The sequence below is a fragment of the Ochotona princeps genome, chromosome 19 (assembly GCF_030435755.1).
Source record: "Ochotona princeps isolate mOchPri1 chromosome 19, mOchPri1.hap1, whole genome shotgun sequence".
Taxonomy (NCBI): domain Eukaryota; kingdom Metazoa; phylum Chordata; class Mammalia; order Lagomorpha; family Ochotonidae; genus Ochotona; species Ochotona princeps.
The window spans coordinates 6,155,556-6,177,914 of NC_080850.1; the positions used below are offsets into that span (position 1 = coordinate 6,155,556).

General features: G+C 41.5%; 1 protein-coding gene across 11 annotated transcripts in view; it reads left to right on the plus strand.

Annotated features, from left to right (window-relative positions):
• FBXW11 (F-box and WD repeat domain containing 11) overlaps positions 1-22,359 on the plus strand; it is a 120,337-nt gene that overhangs the window by 47,698 nt on the left and 50,280 nt on the right. For 5 of the 11 annotated variants that reach the window (XM_058677852.1, XM_058677858.1, XM_058677856.1 and 2 more), the window contains 2 exons: positions 14,398-14,460; positions 17,784-18,009. In XM_058677852.1, coding sequence (XP_058533835.1) covers positions 14,398-14,460; positions 17,784-18,009 — 289 coding nt within the window. Of the gene's footprint in view, positions 1-12,745; positions 12,834-14,397; positions 14,461-17,783; positions 18,010-22,359 lie in introns of those variants that run through there. The other 6 variants (XM_058677854.1, XM_058677860.1, XM_058677855.1 and 3 more) reach the window with 2 other exon arrangements.

Here is a 22,359-nt window from a genome sequence, read left to right on the forward strand (position 1 = left end):
AGGTGCGGCATGACTGTGTCTCGCTATGAATGGTTATCACTTTGATTACTGAAACAGGGGCGTTTCTGACAAGCCTTTCTTACTGTAAAGTGACCCTTTCTGTCCATCAGTGTGGCTTGTATCTCCCCATTTTGTTGTCAAGGTTATGATCTGTTATTATCTATGTTGATGGCCAGATTGTCTAGTTAGTAGGTGTTGTGTCAGGTTGCCTCCTGCCTGGTTGGCACCTGTCCTTATACTGGTTTCAGTATTTTTTTTTTCAACTTTGTGCTGCAACACTTCCCAGGCTCATCATGTGTTTTCCCACAGTTGGCCTTGGAGTCAGCTCTGGTTCTTCTGGCAGAGAATTATCCTCGTTGGGTCTGGGTGCTGGGTGTGCTCATTGCTTCTAGGCTAGGCCCACACCAAAGAAAAACAGACAAAACCAAACCAGACGCTGAAAACAACTTCTCCTTTTGCATGTATTAATAACCAAAATTATTTCCAGTACTAATCTAGTTCCACAGATTTCATTCTGTTCTTGTGTAAGGCAGTCCTTTTCATGTGTGCTTATTCTTATTTTAAAAGTATATGGGAGAGAAGAGGAGGGATGGGGGAAGGAAAGCTCCTGTTGGTTTAAATTTAAATTTACGGCCTGAAAGCATGAGTAGTTAAGAGGAAAGCATGGATAAATTCCTTTGCAATCTGGGTGGAGGGAAAGGTTCTTTCATCTTGATGTTGCTCCCTCCCTCTCTCTCCCCTCCCCGCCTTTGTCCAGGCTCACTCCCCAAGAACTTGCAACTCATTTCAGGTCTCCTGTGTGAGTGGTGATTTTCATCATAGTCCATGTTTTCTTGTAGTTACTTCAAGCTTTATGTATTTTTGATTCATTTGTCATATATTCGTGTCCATTTTGTGAAGTGCAGATTTGATTTTAACTTACTCTAAGTTGCTAACCAGTTGTCCCAGCACTAATGATCTGAGATGCCCCCTGTTTGTGGATGTTCTGATCCAGCAGACCAGAATGTGGCGACCTGGAGCCCAAGACCAAATGCATGCCTGTGTTTGAGAGCACAGTTAGGTCGCAGCACAGCCTGTTGAGTTGCTTTGTGTCATTTGTGGCTGCCTCCATGCTACAGTAGAAGAGCAGAGTAGTGTGACACAAGATTGCAAGGACTGCAAAGCTCAAAATACTTCCTTCCCACCTTTTCAGAAAAAGCTCACAGCCACCTACACTGAATAATTATGTAGTCCTGTGTCTTAGAAGTGCCTCACTTTTAATTAGAGAAGCTTATAGTGCATTTTATTATTCTTTCACAATAATTTGTCAGAGAGAAAAGGGTGAGAGAGCATGCAGGTACTCCTGCATTTGCTAGTTTACTTTGCCGAATGTCCACAGTGGCTGGGGCTTGCTGGGGCCACAAACAGGCCTTGGGGACACAGTCCAGGTCTCTCGTGTAGGTTGCAAGAACTTGAGTTATCACGATTGCCAGTTGGTGTCTGCCTTAGCTGGGAGCTGGAGTCAGGAACCTGAGCTGGGAATTGAACTCACGTGGGATGTAGATGTCTTATATTGCTGGACCCAATACCCACTCCATACCACCATTTTGAAAATCCTCTGGTTCCTTATTTAATATTCTTTTCACTGATTTATCAGTTTTTAGATGCATTCCTCAACTCGCGCTTATTGCCTATGTAACAGTGACATCTCTTACATTAAGTAAAGGGAGGAAAAAGGCTAAGAGGAGGAGAGAATGGGTGAGCATTTCCATCTACTGACTCAACCCTTCAGTACTGGCACTATCCCAGTCCTAGAGCTGGGATCACAATCCAGGTTTCCAGGTCTCACTGCCCTGTCCCAGGGTCTGCCTTGGCAGGATGTGGAATGAAAAGGGGCAGCTGGCTGTTGACCGTAGCACTCTCAAGGGAGCGTGGGCATCCAGCTGCCAGGCCAAAAGCCCATCTCCTTCCTTCCATGTTGCTTCTGCTTCATCAGAAATGTGACTTAATTATGCTTCTTTTCTTGTCTTCATCTTTAATTCTTACATCCATAAACTATTTGAAATGTTTTCCATTAATCTCTTTGCTAAAGTTTTCCAACCCATGTGATGATGACTCAAAAATCTGCTTTATTCTTTCTTTATTTTGTAAAATTTCTGGAAAATCCCACTCCACTGATAACTGCATTTGGTATATTGTTTTTAAGAAGTTTGATAGCAGTTTAATGAGCAGATGAGTTTAACAGCAAATGAGCTGGTGCTTTTAAAAAACAAGTTTTTGCTTTTTAAGTAAAGATAGCTTTGGGCTGGGATGTTTTCTTTATCTTAAAATCTAATATTTAGAATAATGGGTGGAAGATCTTTGTCTCTCCTTTTTTCTTTCTGAAAGGTAGTATGCAGTACTTTGTACTGGATTGCCTTTTCTCACACAGATCCAGAATGATATTACCTGTGTGCCAACCTTGGGATAATTAAGAAATCACCAAAGTGATTCTTCAGGGATAATTATCCTTCAGAATTGCAGCTAAGAAAGATTCTCTTGGGATCTGGTTTTCTTCTGCTTTGTTCCTCTATTCATGTAGTTTTTTTCATTGTTCCTATTTTAATAAATGAGTATTGTATGGTCACTGCATTTTTTGGGGACAGACAGGGTGTCAGATAGTTAAGTTGATGGGGTTCCTAATTGAAGAGCATTCTTGATTGAAATATTGATTAAAAAAAATTTTATCAGTTGAAATGCAGAGTTAGAGACAGGGAGAAAGGAGAGTGAGAGAGGGAGAGAAAGAGAGATTTTCCATTTACTGGTTCCCGTCCCAAAGGACCACAAATGCTCTGGGCTGCACCAGGCTAAAACTAAGAGTTAGGAACTCCTTCCAAGTGTCCCATGTGGGCATAGGGGCCCACGGCCTTGGAACATCTGCTTACTTCTCCACGCATGTTAGTTAGGGAGCTGGATTGGGAGTGGAGCAATCAGGACATGAACTGGGTTCCCACAGCGATGCCAGCACCCCAGGCAGCAGCTTAGCCTCTAATCTCACAGTGTTTGCCGCTAATACCTAGTTTCTTGACTGAATGGCCCTCTTTATGGAGAAAGCAGGTGATGATATAAAAGAAAGGGTTTGTATCTCCGAATGTTTTCTCTATAAAGTCCTAAATTCCTCCCTTGCTATTTCTTTGCACGCTGGGGCCTGTGCGTTGGCTCAACTGGCTAATCCTCCACTTCCAAGAACTGATGTTACATGTGGGTGCTGGTTCGTGTACCAGCTGCTCCACTTGCCATCTGGCTCCCTGCTGTGCCCTGCGGAAAGCAGTAGAGGATTGCCCAAAGCATTAAGTTCGAGGCAAATTGAGTGGAAAGTACAGAGGGTTGTGATGACGCTCACATGTGCTCAGTACTATGGGTTTCCTGCTCTGTAGGGACATATTCGATACTATGGATAATCATGTCCAAAGTCTGTAGTTCACATTGGAATTCACTTTGTGCCATGTATTCTGCAGATCTGGACGGATGGTTGTAGAATCATGCAGAATAGCTTCACTGTCCAAAGAATTGTCGATGTTCTGACTGGATACCTTCTCCTGCCCTTCCAGTTCTTGGAAACCACTCAATTTTTTATAACTGTTTCCATAACTTTTCTTTTCCAGCACATCATAAAATTGAATTACACAATATGTAGTCTTTCTAGATGGACTTCTTCCCCCCCCCAATTTTTCAATTATTAATATCATTTTATGATATGGTTCCATAGGCCTTGGGATTTCCCTTAGCCCCTCATCAAGTCCTTTCACCCCCAACTTGTTTTCCTGTATTATTACTGTAGTATAGTTCTTCACAGTCAGAAGTCCATCATTGTGGGTATGGACAGTGGCAGAGAGTCCCGCATCCTATTGTCAGGATATATTGGCAGTTTCATTGGCAGTCCATCTTTTATCCAGATTGACTTCTTTCACTTGATGATGTGAATATAAGTTTTCTCCATTTCTGTTCTTGACTTGATATCTCATTTCTTGTTGGCATTGAATACTATTCCATAAATGTATTGTGGCTCATTCATGAATTCATTTATTCACTCAATCACTTATTGAAGGATGTTTTGTAGTTTTGAGTAAAGCTGCTATAACCATCCATGTGAATATGTGGATATATGTTATAAGTTATTTGTGCAAATACAAAGAAACATGATTTCTGATTTATGTGCAAAGAGTGTTTCATTTTGTAAAGAAATTACCCACCTGTTTTCCAAATTAGCTCTCTGTACCAGTAGTGAAGCAGTATTCCTGTTGCACAACACCCTTGCCAGCGTTTGATGTCTGCATTTCAGATTTTGGCCATCCTAATAAGTATAAGATAGTGTCTTGTTGTTTTTAATGCTTTTTTCTGATGACTTAAGATGTGGCAATGCTTATTTCCTACACGTGTATCTTCTGAAATAAAGTGTCTGGGGTTTTGGCGTATTTTAAACATTGTTTTATCATTCAGGTTGTAAAAGCTTGTGTATTTTCGGTATCAGTGGAATAATCAAAGAAGTCTTCTACAAATATTTTCTCTGCGTGTGTGTGTGTGTTCTAAGATTTTATTTGAAAGGCAGAGTTATGGTGGTGGGGTAGGGGAGGGTGGCGAGGGAGAAAGGTAGGGGGCTCATCCACTGGGTACTTGCTGGTGTCCCCGATGGCCAGACATCCATTGAGATTTTGAGACGGATTAGATTTAGTCTGTAGACTGCTTTTTTTGGTTTTGTTTCATTTTTCTTAGCTGTTTCTTTTAATAATTTGCCCCAGAGACAGCGAGTCAGAGAGCTCCCCTGTCCTGACTGAATCCCCCAATGCTCACAGTTGCCAAGGCTGGGTCAGACGTTGAAGCCAGGCATAGGACTCCATCCAGATCTGCCTTGTGGGTGGCAGAAACCTGATCACTTGAACCATAGCTGTGGGCTCTCAGAATCGGCCTTAGCAGAAAGCTGGAGGCAGGACTTGATATCAAACCCAGGGACTCCACTGAGGGCTTCAGGCACTGTCAACTGAAAGACCAACTGATTACCCTGACATTTTAATATTAAGTCTTCAAGTTCATGGGCTCAAATGCCGTTTCTGTTATGTCTTCAATTTTATTTGGCAATGTTATTTATATATCATTTTTACCATTTCCATTTGCAATTTTACCATTTCCTCTTTTCATTCCCTTCACTGCAGTCAAGTTGCTCCCGGTTTTGCTTTCCTTCTGTGTGAAGAACTTCAGCATTTCTGTCAGAGGAGGAGGTCTGAGAAATAAGTTAGTGTGAGAGTGTTGGAAACTCACCAAGTGAAATGCTTCAAGAAGGAAGTGGTCAGCCTTGTTGATATTTCCAGAAAAATGAGGAATGAGAATGGATGCATACACTTTATAGCTTATAATTCAGAGTGCATTCTGAAGAAAGTAAATGGTCAGAGGAAATGAAATTTAATTTAGCTAATTCTTTCGTAAATACGCATGCTTTTGGATCTTGTGGGTTTCCAGGAATGTAATCAAAATACACTTTTCAAAGGAATTTGGAAATTTCATTGCAGTGTTATGTTAGGTAGTGAAAGATGTCATGTCTGTGCTACATGTATTGAGTAGCCATTGAAAATGAAGATATAGATCTGCAGTGACATAGGAAGAAGACAGGATGCCTGGAAAGAGCAGTCACTGAAGAACACATTTGAAATAATTTTCATTTATATGTCAGTTTGCATATCAAAATGGTACAATGGCTTAATCTGGGTGACAGTAAGCATTTACTTTTATTTAAAAAAAAAACTCCATTTGCACATTTTTAGAAAGACTTTTTTGTTTGAAAGGCAGATACAAAAAAGAAAGACAGAGCAATCTACCACCTGCTGATCGACTCACCAAATGGCCTCAACTGCTGGTGTTGGGCCCACTTGAGGCCAGGAGCCAGGAACTGCTTTGGGTCGCTGTTATGGTTGCAGAGAGAAGCCAAATCATTGGGCTGTATTCGTTTCACTGCTTTCCCAGGTGTATTAACAGGGAGCTGGATCAGAAGCGGAGCAGCAGAGACTTAAACTGGTGCCCCAATGGGATGATGGCATTACAGCCAGAGGCTTAACCTGCTGCGTCACAGTACCAGCCCCTGCAAATTTTTATGGAAGTGCCTGTATAATTCTTTTATACATTTTTAATTGGTTTTATGAAGAGGATTCAAAAAGTTCATGGAAATTGCACATGATCTTTAAAAAACTGTATGTATTTGAAAAAGAGAAGAGAAATAGAGATCAAAGCAGGGAGATCTTCATCTACTGCTTCATTCCCCAAATGCCCACTCTAGCTGTTTCTGGGCCAGATGGAGGCCAGGAGGCACAACTCCATTCCTGTCTCCCACCTGGTACCACCTGCTGCTTCCCAGGGTACATGTTAGCAGGAAGCTGGAATCGCGAGTGGAGCCACACTGAAACCCAGGCACTCCGCAGTGGGATGTGTACCTGCCGAACAGTGTCCCAACTGCTGTGGCAAATGCTTGTCCCTGGACTTTAAACCCTGGAGTTATTGTCTGTGTTTTTTTTTTTATTCTCCGGGTTCCTTTTCTTTGCTTTTAAATTCAATCATTTTTACAACATCGAAGTGTATTTTGCATATCATAAAAATAATCTCATTCAGGTATGCTGTTCAGTGAGCTGTCATCATAAATCCATTTTAGAACTTTGTATGGTTTGCCTTTTAATCTCTTAATTGTAGTTTCAGTAAACACTAATTATTTTAATGTAGGCCTATTTACATGTTTTTCTTTAGCAATTGTGTGCAGTTTAGGAAGAGATTACTTAGTCCACGGTTGTGAGGACATTTTGTGTCTTCTACCAGCTTTATTTTTACATCTGTATGCTCTAGAATGGATTTGTGTGTGTCTCAAAATATTTGAACAGTATCCAGTTGGTATTGCCTTTTATTGTAAAAAGCATTCTTTTCTCACTGCCCTGAAGTGTCAGAAGAACTTGGGTGTGTCGGGATCTGGCTGCTCTTCTGCTCTGTTGTGCGGTTTAGTGCCATTGTATCTGTGTAACCCTGCTTTAGTTGCTATAGGTGTATGTATACATCTTGATAGTTCGTAGTATAAATTCAAGTTTCCCAGGTGAGTGACATGAATCCAGGTACTTGGGCCATCACTGTCGCCTTCCAGGGCCTGCATTTGCATGTAACTGGAGAAGCAGTGCAGGTGATATGACGTTGAACACAGGCATCTTAACAGGCTATCCAAATGGCAAGGCTTCTGCCCCATATTTCTACCTGAACTTTAAAACCAGCTTTCTCCCCACCCAAGGGGGAGAGGGAGCTTGCTTGGCATTGTGTTGATTAAGCTTTTATGGGTTTAGTTTACATCTCCCAATTTTCATTGAATGATGTAACAGGTTGTTAGTAGAATAAGAAATATTGTGCCTATGTTTATACTCAAGTGCCAGGTTATATGCAAGTATAATGGATGAAATGGTTGGGAATGTGGTATGGTATTTTTCTGCAAAATCATTGGTAGGTGCTTTCTTTTTTTTTATAGTAGACACAAAAAAGTAATGTTTTTCCAGTTTCCTTTCCCCCCTCTGAGTGAGCAATGCTGTGCTGTAGGTGCTTTGCATATGTTATTTCTATTCCTATAGTTGAAACAGTATTATCACTGTTTTGTATAAAGAGGAAACTGAACCCAAAGAGAGTGGTCTTGCTTACCCAAAGTCACACAGTTTGCCATTGGAAACCAGACTTTAAAGGCCCCTTCTTTACCTCAACTTCCACAGGCTGCCTATCTATAGTGCCATTTTTGGGAATCAAATGCCTTTTGACTATAATTTTTGCCACCACTTCTACACTACCTTTTTTTTTTTTTTAACCTTTTTTTGTTTTGAGTGTTTTCTTTAATAGAAAGGCGTTTATAAGTTTTGCTGTTACAGCAACCTTCCCCGTAGGGAGTAGAAGGGTGTATGGACCGGCCCCATCTACTTTCTCAGGGAGTGACTCTAGGGAACTTGTATCCATCCTGCTTTGGAACGTCTCAGACATTCAAATAATTTATGAGGTTTTCTTCTTTGGTCTAGGTAACCCAGTACTTTAGGGAAGATAAGGGTGGCTGCTCTCAGAAAGTAGACTTTGTGTCTTACCCCTTCCTGTGAGGACCAGAAATAATGTTATCTGCTTTTCTTTCCCTGTGTCCTGAACCCATCCTCACTGTGGACACTTTGGAAAATATGGAGAGGAATAAGGAGCAAAATGATCCTTTTTCTTATTGTTAGTGTGATTATTTGGAAGATTATCATCATTCTAGATAATATTCATCCTCCACAAGTATTTATTGTACTACCACACGTGAGTTGTGTGCCAGGAATCCTCAAGCAAAGGACCCAGCACAAAGGACAGGTGGATGTCTGTGCATTGGAGGTGGGATCTTGCTGAATGAGTGCTTCCTGTGTGCCAGGGTTTTCCCATTTCCTCTGTCCGGGCGGCTCTCCCCCGTCCCCTCAGCTTTAGGAAGGAAGATGGAGGCACACAGCAGCAAGAGAGAACAAGCTGCTGAAAGAATGTGCTGGAAGCATTGGGAAACATGGCTGTTTTTCTAAATAAATAACTTAAATTTTATCTGTAAAAATGAGGTCATAGACATTGGAACTGCTCTTTTCCATGCTTAAAATATCACTTTGTGCACACCATTGTTCTAAAACTGTTTCTTGGACTTTACACAGGTGCAGCCTTCACAGTGTTTGATGTAGCTATGTAAGATTTGGTCTTTTACTTGCTTTACACATTTAAAAAATAATTCAGAAAGTGAACTAGAAAATCATGGGCATTTACTGGCATAGTTTACTGTAAAAATAAATATACAAATTTAGATCCATATGGAAGAATGGTTTTTTTTATTTATTTCTTTGTTTATAGGAAGTTAACTGATCAGGAGTCTATCTCCTCTTATCACAAGTGGACAATTACATGTGTTAGAGAGATGTGAAAACAGCTTTGGGTAGAATTAGGAGAGTTGAATGCATAGCAACTTTTATAGTATGGGCTTCTAATTCTAATATAGCAAGGAATTTTCAGGTGTTTCCACAGTAAGAAATAAAATTTACATCTTGACAGTATATACAATTTAAGTATTTTTGAGTATGTAATTTATGTACATGCATGTGCCATTTTTCATTGGAAGATATCATTGATTTAAGAAACTTCTCTGTTTCAGAGATGTGAAAACCCCCTAAAAATTTACAACTGAATAGAAGAAATACTGTGTTCTCTCATAGATCCTGGGTCAGGTGAAGTGGCCTAGCAGTTAAAACACACGTCTTGAATACATACGAGAAAAACGTTAGAGGGCCTGGCGTGGTAGCCTAGTGGCTAAAGTCCTCTCCTTGCAAGCACCAGGATCCAATATGGGCGCCGGTTCACATGTCCCAGCTGCCCCACTTACCTTCCAGCTCCCTGCTTGTGGCCTGGGAGAACAGTCGAGAATGATTTAAAACTTTGGAACCCTGCACTTGCATGGGAGACCAAGAAGAAGTTCCTGGCTCCTGGCTCCTGGCTCCTGGCTCCTGGCTTTGGGTCAGCTCAGCTCAGCTCCGGCCATTGCAGCCACTTGTGAAGTAAACCAGCAGATGGAAGCTCTTTCGGTTTCTCCCTCTCTCTGTAAATCTGCCGTTCCAATAATAAATAAATACAATATCTATCTATTGATCGATCTATCTCTCTATCTAATGAACCTTGACTTCTGCTTTACATAAAAATTTAAGTGAGTGCATTTTAGGTGGAAAGGTACCAAGTAAAACAAGACTTCCAGGAGCCGAAAGTCAGAGTTAGAGAGAAGAGACAGGGACAGAAATTTCTTCCAATTCTCAGATCATGTCCACTGTTTTCCCAGGCCAGAATAGGGAGCTAGATCACAAGTAGGGCAGTTGGGGTTGGAACCAATGGGCACATGGGATACAGGAAGAGGATTAGCATGCTGTCCCACCATGCCAACCCCAGTTAATTTTTTTTTTAAAGAAAGATATATTTATTTGTATTGGAGAGCAGGTATACAGAGAGAAGGAAACACAGAAAGATCTTCCATCTGTTGGTTCACTCCCCAGAGGGGCAGTAACACCCAGAGCTGAGCCAATCTAAAACTAGAAGCCAGGTGCTTCTTCCAAGTCTCTTATGCGGGTGCAAATTTCTAAGACCACGCCTTCCCCCACCCCCACCCCAAGGTTTATTTGAGAGAGAGAGAGAGAGAGAGAGAGAGGTGGGGGGAGAGAGAGAGAGAGAGAGAGAAAGAAAATGAATGAGAATGAATATCATCAATCTGGTGGTTCATTCCCCACGTAGATGGCTGCAGTTGCCAACTCTGGGCCAGGCTGCTGCCTGGAGCTTCTTCCAGGTCTCCCAGGGGGGTGCAGGGGCCTCTGAGCCATCTTGCTGCTTTTCCCAAGGCATTAGCAGGGGGCTTGGATTGAAAGTGAGGCATCAGGGAATCAAACTGGCGTCCCTTCGGGATGCCAGCGTTGCAAGTGGCGGCTTTATCTCCTGTGCTGGCCTCTTGCTTCCTTTTGATTTGGATTTTTTTTAATGTTTATCTTTTTATGTGAATTTGTTGCTATAATCTTGTGGATAGGGAAATTTCTGCATTCAAGTTGGTTTTATTTAAAAAAAGTCTGGTTGCAACCCATTAATTTGATTTTCTGAGCTAGAATCAGCAACTATGGAAATCAGCAGTTTCCGTCAATCAGTAAAAAAGACTGGAGACTCAGTGTTTCTGGGTGAAACAGACGGGTCCAGTCTTATTTACTAGCTGCATGACTCCTAGCTTCTTAACACAGAAGTTGCGGCATTTTTAAAATAGGAAGCGGATTCCTTTTACGTAACTCTCAAAGTAGTACATTTTCCAAGTGAAATCTATTCTATATTAGTTGGTGGTACCTGCTGGCAAAGATAGATCATTGCCTGGAACGTGCTGTGCTGGGATATGAAAGCAAGGGTGAATGGAGGCAGGTCATTGGGAACAGCCTAACAGCGCGAGAAGGCAGAATGCGCAAGACATTGTAGGGGTAGTGAACAGATGCAGTGCTGTTGCTCGCTGTTTCCTAGCTGATGAATGGTTGACATCTCGACACGATGTAATTTTTCCAAGGTTTGCTTGGTTTTAAGTAAAATTCGGTTTTAGGAGCGTACTTTATAGACTACACTGCATGTACTTTCAGTTGATGTTTTAAACAAAAATGTTCAGTCTTTATTTTAATTGACACAGTAGTCACACCTATTTCTGGGGTCTTGCATGACATCTCAGTACATGTACACGAAGTGCAGCCGCCACTGGCACGTTGGTCACCGCTAGCATTGCTCATTTCTTATGTTGAGCAAGTTTAAGATCCTCTCTACCAGCTATTTTGAAATATTCAATTAACTGTTGTTAACTGAGCCATAGAACTCTAGAAGCTGTTTCTGCGGTCCATCTGTGCCCCAGCAGCTGTTAACCACTTTGCGCCTATCCCTTCCTTCTCCCCTTCCTAGCTTCTGGTACCTGTTATTCTTCTGCTCTCCACTTGTAGATCAATTTTGTTTTTATTAAATTCAAAGAATTATTTATTAATTTGAAAGAATTAGAGATGGGGGGACGTAGGGAGATTGCTCTTTTATTTGCTCACCCGAAGGCCACAACAGACAGTTCTGGGCTGGTGCCAAGCTCGTGGGCTTCACACACACCGCACATTTTCTTTGTCCCCTCAGTCAATAATGGACATGTAGGTTGATAACTAGGCTGTTTTGAATAGTGCCATAATAAACATGTAAGTTCAGATGTCTCTTTGACATGAATTTCAAGTCTTTTGTATATATTCCTATGTAGTGGGATTGCTAGATTACGTAGCTGCTCTAGGTTCAGTTTTTTTGAGACACCTCCCCCCTGTTTTCATAGCGACCAACACTGTGACATGATTCATCCTATATGCTTTCATTATACAGATTCCTGACCAGTGGTATAAAATCTCCAAATTTGACTCTCGGGGCAATGGAAATTTGACTGTTTCAACTTCAAAACTGGTTGTCCTTAGGACAGTCTGTGCGTTAATGCTAAGAATGCTGTTGATGAAGACAGCAGCCTTCGGTGCTTTTTTCTTTCGTAGTGGTAGAGAAGGTGTCTTTAAACCAAGGCTGGCTATCTTCATCAGGCTGCAAAAAGCAGAGTCTAGCCTTGAATTCTGGCTCCAGTTTGCTTCATAATCCTAAGCAAGTTGCATGTTTCTCACCACAGAGAAATGAATATGTATTATTTTGGACAGTCGTTGCAACCGTTATGAGAATGGTGTTTCTGTCTCAACTTCCTGGGCAAGTGTCATTTTTCTGGGAACAGAGTTAAATTTCATTGTAAAGAGAGTTGGTTCTTGTGCAGATTACAGGGGTCTCTCATGTGCGTGTGTTTCCTCCTTGAACAAAGGAAATATTAAGGCAGCTTTGGTCAGGATAGTTCTGGAGTTTCCAGGTTTTTCTCTGTTTGGAAACGTTTCCGCTTGGGTCGCACACACTTGCTTTCTACACTTCCTCCGGGGCACCTGCTGATGGCGACATGGGGATGGGTGTCTTACCCTCTTCCTCTTTGTTCTGTGTTTCTTTACCTGCTCCTTTTCATGTTTCCAACCATTCTTCTTACCACTCTTAGAATCCAGGACATTGTGACATTGCAAGATGACCTCATAAGTACCAAACTCAAGAGATAGTGGATTGAGTTTGTTCATTCACTAAGGAAACTTGCTCTCTGGGTTTCTTCAAGATAGCAGTGAAAGTAAAAATTCCTGGAGAGTAGTGCTTCTGATTCTGTATTTTCCACTCCCCCGCCCAGGACTGTTCATTGCTGGTGTCAGTCCAGCCATGTTTTGGAAGTGAGGGCACACTACCTTCCTTTCTGGCTCGTGGTTGGGTTCTACCTACAGAGCCCCACTTTCCTGTACTGCCGCAGACCTTGTTCCAGTTTGGGGCTGAGAAGATTTTTTTGAGGAAGCTCTGAGTTTCCCTGTAGGCAGCTGTCTGGAACCATTATGTCAAAGCCTCTGAAGTTAGAGAAGTGGAACAGGATAGCTCGTGGGGAAAAGTAGCGTCTTCAAAGCAGGGAATGCAGTACTTTTGTTTTTGAATTCCATTAAGCACCAAGCATTGTGCTGGGTGTTTTCATTCCTCCCATCACTCTGTATGGCTTGCATTTATTCCATGACTAAAGGAACTTGCTCCAGATCATACAAACACAGTAAATGAATGAGCAAATCCAGATCCCTGCTTCTCTCTGAGCTTTCAAAGCTTTGGGCTTTCTTCCTACACCATACAGTATAGGACACCCAGATTGGAGCCATTGGGCGATCTGTACAGTGACTGGGGTTAAGTGATGATTCTTTTGCTATTACCTGCGTTGGGCATTTTCATATGGATTGATTGTAGATATTGTGTAAGTCCCAACTTTTTAGAATGTGGCAAGAGGATAGGGACAATGGGACAGTGGGCTTCTCTGCTAAAGGCAGTAAGCAGGATCTTCTAAATTCTGACAACTGAATTGGACCTGTGGTATCCTTTAGAATAATGCTATGAGACTAATATTGTTTACATTTTGTGCCCCAATTCTAGAATTTTAGGGTTGGGGATGATTTTTAGAGAAGCTCCTAGGCTTAAATGAGTTGTTATTTTCAGTGCATAACTCTCCCACTTCCCCTTCTCATTATCTTTCCATTTAGCCATTAGGTTGGAGCCTCAAAAGGAAAATCCAATCATGTATAATCTCCAGTTAATGGGCATCTATTAAGCGACTAGGTCACCAGAAAGAATAATTACACAGTACCCCTTTGTGTAGTAAACACAAAAATCAAAAGCTAATGCATTCCCAAGGCAGACCAGATTGTTAGTGGCTAGCAGCATTCTCCTCCGGGAAAACGTGGGGGCACCCACCAGCAGAGCCATTCCAGAGAGAGAGGGCTGCCAAGCTGGTGGCAGTTGGTGGGGGAAGAGGAGAGAAAAGGGCAGGGGGCTTCCAAAGTTTTGTCATTTTTAATTATTAGCTGATTATTGGAGTGGATTTCTGAATAGCAGACATTCTGCTAAGTGTTTTATGCCATTGTTGGGAACTTTGTGGATCTCTAGGTTTTCTTGCCACAAATAAAATAATGGTGAAGACTGAAGCAGTAGTGCTTCTGCCACACTGCTACAAATTTTGCCTGTTTTCCGAGCCAGCCCAAACGTCATATAATGAAGAGTCTGGGCGTACTTTAGCTACTAACTGGATTAATGGAAACCAAACATGTCTCGATTGACCCCAAATGGCCCTCCTGTTAGCCACAACCTAGTAGTTCTTCAGTTTGTGTTGATCCATTCTAGCATGGGTTCTCAAAAGTATATTTTTTAGTTAATTTAGAATTTGAAAAACTTGGCATAATTCAAATAACCTGTTTTTCCCCCCCTTAGAACACTTCAGTTATGGAAGATCAAAATGAAGATGAGTCCCCAAAGAAAAGTACTCTTTGGCAGGTAGGAATGATGTGCACAGAAAAGACAGCGCTCGCCTAACTGTAGATAAGATGCTCCTGCAGTTCATGTCCTCAGTGAACCAAGAGTCCACATTTTTGTTTTCTTTTGTACAGTTTTTTGATTTCATAACTAACTGTCCCCGAATTTTTGGAGTTTGCACAGGGATCCCCTAGTGGCAGTAGACTAAAATGTAGCGTCTGTGTCCACTGTCAAAACCATAGCTAGTGGTGGTGTCATTTGTCACCTGAATGGCACAATATATGCACTCACAAGTTTTTCTCCGTTTCCTCCTGACCTACACCCTTCTCTGTTATTTCCTGTGGGCTTACCTTTCCTTGGTCTTTCACTCACGAGGCTTTTTGTTGATTTGCCACTTTTCCATTTTCTCTTGAGGTTGGACCAGAGAATGTAATGTGAAATGGCTCGGTAGTTTCTTTTTATTTTATTTTATTCTTTTTTTTTTTTTTGGCTTGGTATTTTCGTCAGTCTTCGAGATACATGGTTAATGGTAAAAACGAATACAAATATTTTTGTATTTGATACTGTACAACATTTATCTGAGTTCACTTAATTTGAAACTAAAGAGGCAGCTGAGTTAACAAGGGTAGAGCGCACCTAACAGGTTAATTATGAAATGAAGCAAAGGAAAGCAGTGCTGGGGGGAGGCCCCGGGGCTGAAAAGGTGATTCCAGCCTAGAATGTGGAACTGCTGTGGAAAAGTGCATGCGCTACTATATGTTTTGGATGCTGCATGTAAACTGAATTGCGTGCCATTTTAAATATCTCTTACAAGAGGACTCACTCCATTTACCGTTTTCTCATTTTACAGTGGTTATTAACAGCATAGCTTGGGGTTTTCTTTCATCTATCTCCCAGTCAACTAGTTAATGGCACGTAAATGCGTCAAGGATATTAGATGGTTGTGAACCCTTCTGTAAATGAAGTAATCATTTTGGTAATCATTGTTTATCAAATGAAAGAATGGATACAGAAGTACTTTACATACAAAGCAGTACACAAATTCAGGTTGTTACCATATTGATTTTTAAACTGTGAATGCAAGCAGTTATTTTGGAAGTTATTATGAGACAAAATAAAGGGGAAAGGAAAGCATGTAAGTTTCTTTCATGATCAAGTGTTTTATATATTTTTTTGTGCATTTATTCTGTCCTGGTTTGCTGTTCTCATAAATGATTATGACCACAGTACTGTGTAGGTTCCACCTCTTGCCTTTTGTTCCTATTTCAATTCATAAGCATGTTTTACTTTATTAACCAAATTTGAATGGCTTCACTGAAGCCCTTGCAAAAGTGTTACACTTTGCATTACCCACTAGTTGCCTATAATTAGGCAGTTACTTCTGGTTTTTGTTTTCCTGTTACAGCATTTTGGTGAATATCATTGTGCTTAAAAAGCTGCACAGATGGCCCTTATTGTATTTGCAAATATTCCTCACAGCAAAGAAATTTCACTGTTTCTTTGAATTCTTATTTTTAGAGTCCATTAGATAAGAATATCTTACAAGCAAAATTTTAAAATCCCTGCTCAATGCTGCCACCTGATGGTACTGACTGGTGCCAGCGAGTTCTTTCTTACCCCAGTTACCAGGGAAAGAAAACATTCCTAGGCAGTGGGGTAGCAAGATGAATGAGGTGGGACATGAGTGCTTTCCAGCTGTGTGCCTCTAATCGTGGACTTAAGAGGTTGTTTCCGACACAGCATTTTATAAGATTTTGATCAAAGAAAGCCAAAGACTTCTTTGGATGTTTATAGCAGATACTTCTGGGATGTATTTCATCCACTTTATTTTAGGGGGCATACCAAGCACAAAAGTTCCTGATTCATTCTATGTAGGGATTTCTGGGAGTTTCCTAATGGAAGCAATGGACATTTGTAATTTATTTCTTAGTTCTCAGAATTCTGCTGTGCTGTTCCTCCTGGCATAATATGCAAGGAGCCTATTAGAGGAGTCATGAGCAGATGTTGCAGCAAATGTTTGACAAAACTATCGAGATTATTTTGTTTTTAAACAGAAGCTACTTACTGAGCCTTCTACCATCAGTAGCTACTGTGACCAGATCCAGGGTTTCGGTGTTTTTTTGTTTGTTTGTTTGTTTGTTTTGTTTTGTTTTAAGTGCTGATGTCCAGATGTAGCTTACGTGGTTTTGAATGTTCGTGAAATGTACTGAGCTTATGTAAGGGCCTGGTGGCTGACTTGATGAGAAAACGTTGTTGGTAAAGGAGGTGAGTTTCCATAAACCTCCCCGAGGATGTTCCCGGATGCATGGCTCATCTTGGGCCGCTTTCCGAGAAGGTCATCAAAAGAAGGGAGGTCAGCTGCTTTGGGAGAAGGCCAAAACGGTTGAATGAAACAGTTTTTTCTAGATTGAATTGCTTTCAGATACTGCTTCTCCTGTTCAATAGGTAGGTTAGTGGTTCTCAAAATGCTGTCTCGGGATCAACATCAGTAGTGAGAGCAGTGGCAGCAACATCCGCTTGGGAACCTGTTAGAAAGGCAGGATCTGGAATCTGTTCCAGACTCAACAGAACCAGAGCTTCTGGTGTGAGTGTGGGGCCCAGCAGTCTGTGATAGCAAAAGAACAAACCTTTTTGTTACTCTAATAATTTTCGCTTCATTGTGAGAACCATTAGCAGAGATGTACAATTGTTCTTCATCCTACCCCACCTGTAGTTTTGGTTTCAGTGCTCAGAGGTGAACCTTTGGCCCCAAAATATTGAATGGGAAACTTGAGAGAGAGTCACATAACTGTTAGTATGGTATATAACTATGCACTATTTTTACCTTATTGTTTATTTCTCACTGTTCCTACTTTATAAGTTAAGCTTTATTGTAAGTACCCATGTGTGGGAAAAAGCAGAGTATATATACAAATGGCTTGATACTGTCTGCTTTTTCAGGCATCCAGCTGGGGACCGTGGAAGGTATCCTCCATGGGCAGGGGGCAGCTATTTTATTGAGGCGATAAAAACAATTAGTAGTTAATTAGTTGCCACTCTGCCAAGGTGAACAGTTCCATGTAAGGTGGTCATCTCTGGCACTGGTTGCCGAATAACATCTAGTTTTGGAAAAAGCATTAGAGAATGATGATTGAAGGTGTGAGCTTTAGAAACATCTGTCACTTTGATCTTTGCTGTAGTGATATAACTCGAGGACACATATCCTGAATAGATTTCTGAAGAAATAATTTGCAGTTAGGGTAAAACTGACATGTTTAGGTAATAAATGGTCTTATGAAATATCAGTTGTTAAATGCCTTTCCCCTGTCAAACTAATTATTCTGTTTTGTTTTGTTTTTTAATAGATCAGTAATGGAACATCATCTGTGATCGTCTCCAGAAAGCGGCCATCAGAAGGAAACTATCAGAAAGAAAAAGACTTGTGTATAAAATATTTTGACCAGTGGTCTGAATCAGATCAAGTGGAATTTGTGGAGCATTTGATTTCCCGAATGTGTCATTATCAGCATGGACATATTAACTCTTACCTGAAGCCCATGTTGCAGCGGGACTTCATTACCGCCTTACCAGGTAACGCACTTGGCTTCGAACCAGCCCAGGAGTCTATGTGGTGCCTATGACGGATTTAGTGTCTGTCTAGGAGATGGGGGCAGTGTTTGTTATTGATCAGTGGTATTGTTTAATTGGTTTCATGAGTTAACTGTATGCTTTTTATTTGGTTGTAATCAGAATCCAAACTGTACGATGCCTTTATGTGTAACTAAAAGCACTTATGGAAATGTTTTCCCTTCTATTTATATGTTTGGCAGGTGTCCCCAAGTCTAAGATGTTCATTTATGTTGGAAGTAATGCTTGGGGAATTGCAAATATGGATTTCTATCTTTATTACACTTCATGGGCCTTGTTTCTGCATCTTCTCTCTCTCACTGCCCTGCCCCTATCATTCTCTTGCATGGGCATTAAGTTGACTCTCAGTTTTAAAAATAGACTTTTTTCCAGAGTATTTATTTATTATTGAAAAGTCAGATTTACACAGAGAAGAAGATACAGAGAGAAAGATCTTCCGTCCACTGGTTCACTCCCCAAGTGGCCGCAATGGCTGGAACTGAGCTGATCTAAAGCCAGGAGACAGGAGCTTCTTCCAGGTCTCTCATACTGGTGCAGGGTCCCAAGGCTTTGCGCCGTCCTCAGATGCTTTCCCAGGCCACAAGCAAGGAGCTGGTTGGAAAGTAGAGCAGCTGGGATAAGAACTGACACTCATATGGCATTTGGGGACATGCAAGGCGAGGACGCTAGCCACTAGGCTGCCATGCCGGGCCTTGGAGCAGTAGTTGGAAGCTTACTAGCCACTCTGAGGAGACATTCAAGAATTTTCAAGGGTTAGCTTAGAGAATCTTGGCTCTGCTGTTCTGTTGTTAATATCTCTTTGTGGAGTCATAGCTGAGCCCTGTTTCTCATGTAGGTTAGGAAGCCCAGGAGCAGAGCAATGGGATGAAGTGACTGAGGTCAGCCATCCTGGTCACTGTGGTCATGGGAAGAATTGTGCAAAAGCCAATGCAAAGGCTAAAATCACTTACTGTTAAAATCACTCTAGAAAGTTGTATAAATTAGCCCTAAACACTGAATCTGTGGATTGCCACCTGGCTCTATAAAGGCAGTTTTAGTTGTGAGGGAGAGAGCAGGGAGGTAAAGCAAGAGACGTGTTTGCGATTCTGTTTGAGAGAGGCAGCAGTGCAGGATGGACACGATCCTATCTGTGTCAGTGCCCAGCACCCAAAGGCTCATGCCGTCTCACATCAAGGGAGACAGGGTATTTTAAAGCTGATGATCATGCTGGTCTTGGAAGTGTTTTTAATGAACTGAAGCTATACCACCTTTGTTTTTACTTCCCTTTAATTTGCTTTTTCAGTGTTAGAGTGCCAGGGAAATCATCTTATATTTACAGAACAGCCACGAGGTGGCACTGTTGAAGTTCTCTTGACTTGGAGTCTAGCTTGGGGAGTCTTCGCCTAGGGAGTGTATAGTCTTGCAGAAGAGGCAGAGTAGAACATGTGTTATGTATATAAATATGGTTAGCGTAATTGCATACAATTCAGGTTTCATTACAGCAAATTTTAAGGCATTGTCCATATCTCTGTTAAAGTGGAATTTTGTTGTATTGACTGTTAAGTCATTGGACCATTGGCTGGGACATGGAAATATTTTTGTTAAAATGCTATTTATTTTAACAAGATCTGATCTTAACACATATACATTATGTCAGTATGTTTCACACACATGAATCTAATAGCTGGGGACAAGCTGGCCACTTTAATTGTGTTGGTTAGTGTCTGCTAGACTTGGATTAAACCTGGCGTTAGTTCTCTGACACAGACACTGTCTCAAACATTAAGGAAGAAACAGGTCCATGTGTATTTCACACTGAGATTTAATAATGTATAGAGCAACTTACCAATCATCACACTATAGATGATTCTGAGTTTAAATTTTTACGCCATTGAGACAATTTGTGACTTTTGATTGTGAACGCCATGGATTCTGGAAAAACTACCACTCATATTTGGCTTTTTAATGCTTACTGTAAGCCTTGTACCTGTCAGTGCAGGGAAGATGGAAAATGCTTGTGGTCTCGGGCTACTTTCGGTTCAGTGGAAAAAGTGATAATCCCGATATGCTTTCCTAGAAATCGCGGTAAATGTTTAGTCTGCAGTGTCAGCTTCTGCAGGCCTAGTTTGTGGTTTGTAAGAACTGTTGTTAAGGGAGAAATGTACGGGCAGATTGTGCTTCAGGAGGGTGATAAGCATTAATGACAGGATTGGGAGGTGTTGTGGAGATTCACAATGTTGAAACCCTTAGCGCTCGGCCATGGTTTATTTGTAATGGAGTATTATGGATTGCGGGTGTAGAGGCTCCATCAGCGGTCGTGGAGAGGTGGAGGCAGCAGGTCATAGCTGAGGCTCTGAGGTCTGCGTCCTACCCCTGCGTTTCAGTTCCCTGACTGCGCTCAGTCTCCTCTGCACAGGAGTAGTAACACTTCCTGAGATCTTGCGAAGATGTAAGAGAACATGTATAATGTGCCTGGCATCTAGTGGGATGCCTGGCATCTAAAAGAAAAGCCCAGAGAGACAGGAAACACTTGCTTCTCTGAGGTAGTGCAACTTCATTGCCAGGTCGTTTTAATCATTCACTCACGAGTCCCGAGTTGATTGATCCTGCCATCACGCAGGGGTGTGTGCCACTCTATTGCTCGGGCTACTGGGTGAGCATGTTGGATATTGTGTCCTGAGCTCTTCTCACATGATTTATTTCCTTCTTCCTCCTTCCCTTTCTTCCTTTCTTTCTCTCTTTTTATCTTTCTTTTAAGGATTTATTTATTTTTATTGAAAGACATTTACAGAGAGAGGGACAGAAAAAGATCTTCCATCTGCTACTTTGCTCAGTGGCCTTAACAGCTGGAGCTGAGCCAATCCAAAGCCAGGAGACAGGAACTTCTTCTGGGGCTCTCACCTGGGTGCACATACCCAAGGTTTTGAGCAACCTCTGCTGCTTTCCCAGGCCATAAACAGGGATCTGGGTGGGAAATAGAGCAGCTGAGGCATGAGCTGCCCATTTGGTGTGCTGGTGCTTGCATGCAGAGGATTAGTCTGTTGAGCCATTGCACTGGTCCCTCACTAATCTCTGTACTGAATCCTTGGCTTGATAATGTTCTAAGTGAAAGGACTCCATTGACTTGCTATCAGCAACTGTGTCTGTGCTTTTTTCCTTGCAAAGGTTTTTAATTTGAGGTTTTACAACTAGATGTATGACTTGGGAGGGGGAGGGAGAGCAGGAGTGGATGGAAAAGGAAGTTTCTTTGCAGCTGCTCTTTGAAATGTGTTTTTGAAATACTAAAAGTTTCTGGAATTGTGTGATCTAAGCAGCTGTGTCAGAACTAACTGTAGTCAAGGGCACTGAGCTGACATCATACATTTGAAGTTCATTTTGATATAGTGTTATTTACATATTGAGCTTTGAAATTGGTAACTTTTAATTGTTTTAATTTATTATTGAACTTTTTCCAGACCTTCATCTGGTGCCCGTAATTGGCACCAGCAGTATTGCCTCAGTGCTGTGTGTACAGCATCATGGCTTCCATTTTCTGAGGCCACAGTGTGTCTGTGCTCTTGTTGCCTTGGGAAAGGGGTGGTGGTGGAAGATGGTGGGGGTGAGGTGGGTGGGAGTTGTCTCAGCATGGTAGAGTAATGAGAGCCAGGCACTGGTGCTTGCAAAAATATCTGGTGTTAACACCTCAGAACGCTTTTTTAGCTCAGGCAGATGAACCAGTTTGTTTGGGAACTTCCTTGTCCCTGAAGGGCTTGAAACTAGAAAGTTACAAGACCTGGAGACTTCTGGGGGTTTTAATGTACCCAAGTAGAAATTGTGTAGTTTTTGTTCTTCTCAACCATTTGAGTGGATGTGAGATTTTCGACCAAGGTGATAGATGGCACTTAGCTTTTTGCTGGAAGAGATGTGCATCAGTTTCTCTGCAGAAAATAAGAAAGAATACAGTTTAGTCTCCTTGAGCATTCTGTAATCTGTGAAATGGGTCTGAGGGAAGGAAAGGGAAACAGACAGACATGTAAGAAGTACCTGTTGTGTTTGTTGCATACCCATCTGGTTCATCTTCCCAAAAAGTTGAAAAGTAAAGATATTGAGAGTGTCAATCTTAGAGGATTATTGTGTAGGTTATCTGTGATCATCCATTGCAAGTATTTAATATCATTCTGTCATGATAGTAGCTTGAGATAGAATAGGAAAATAGATTTGTTTAAGGTCATTCTACAAATAGTTGACAAAACCAAGATTCAGCCCAGGTTCTCTGTACCACCTGGGATGGAGTAGTGAGATATGGGCTGGGAAGCAGCACACCCATGTGGTTAC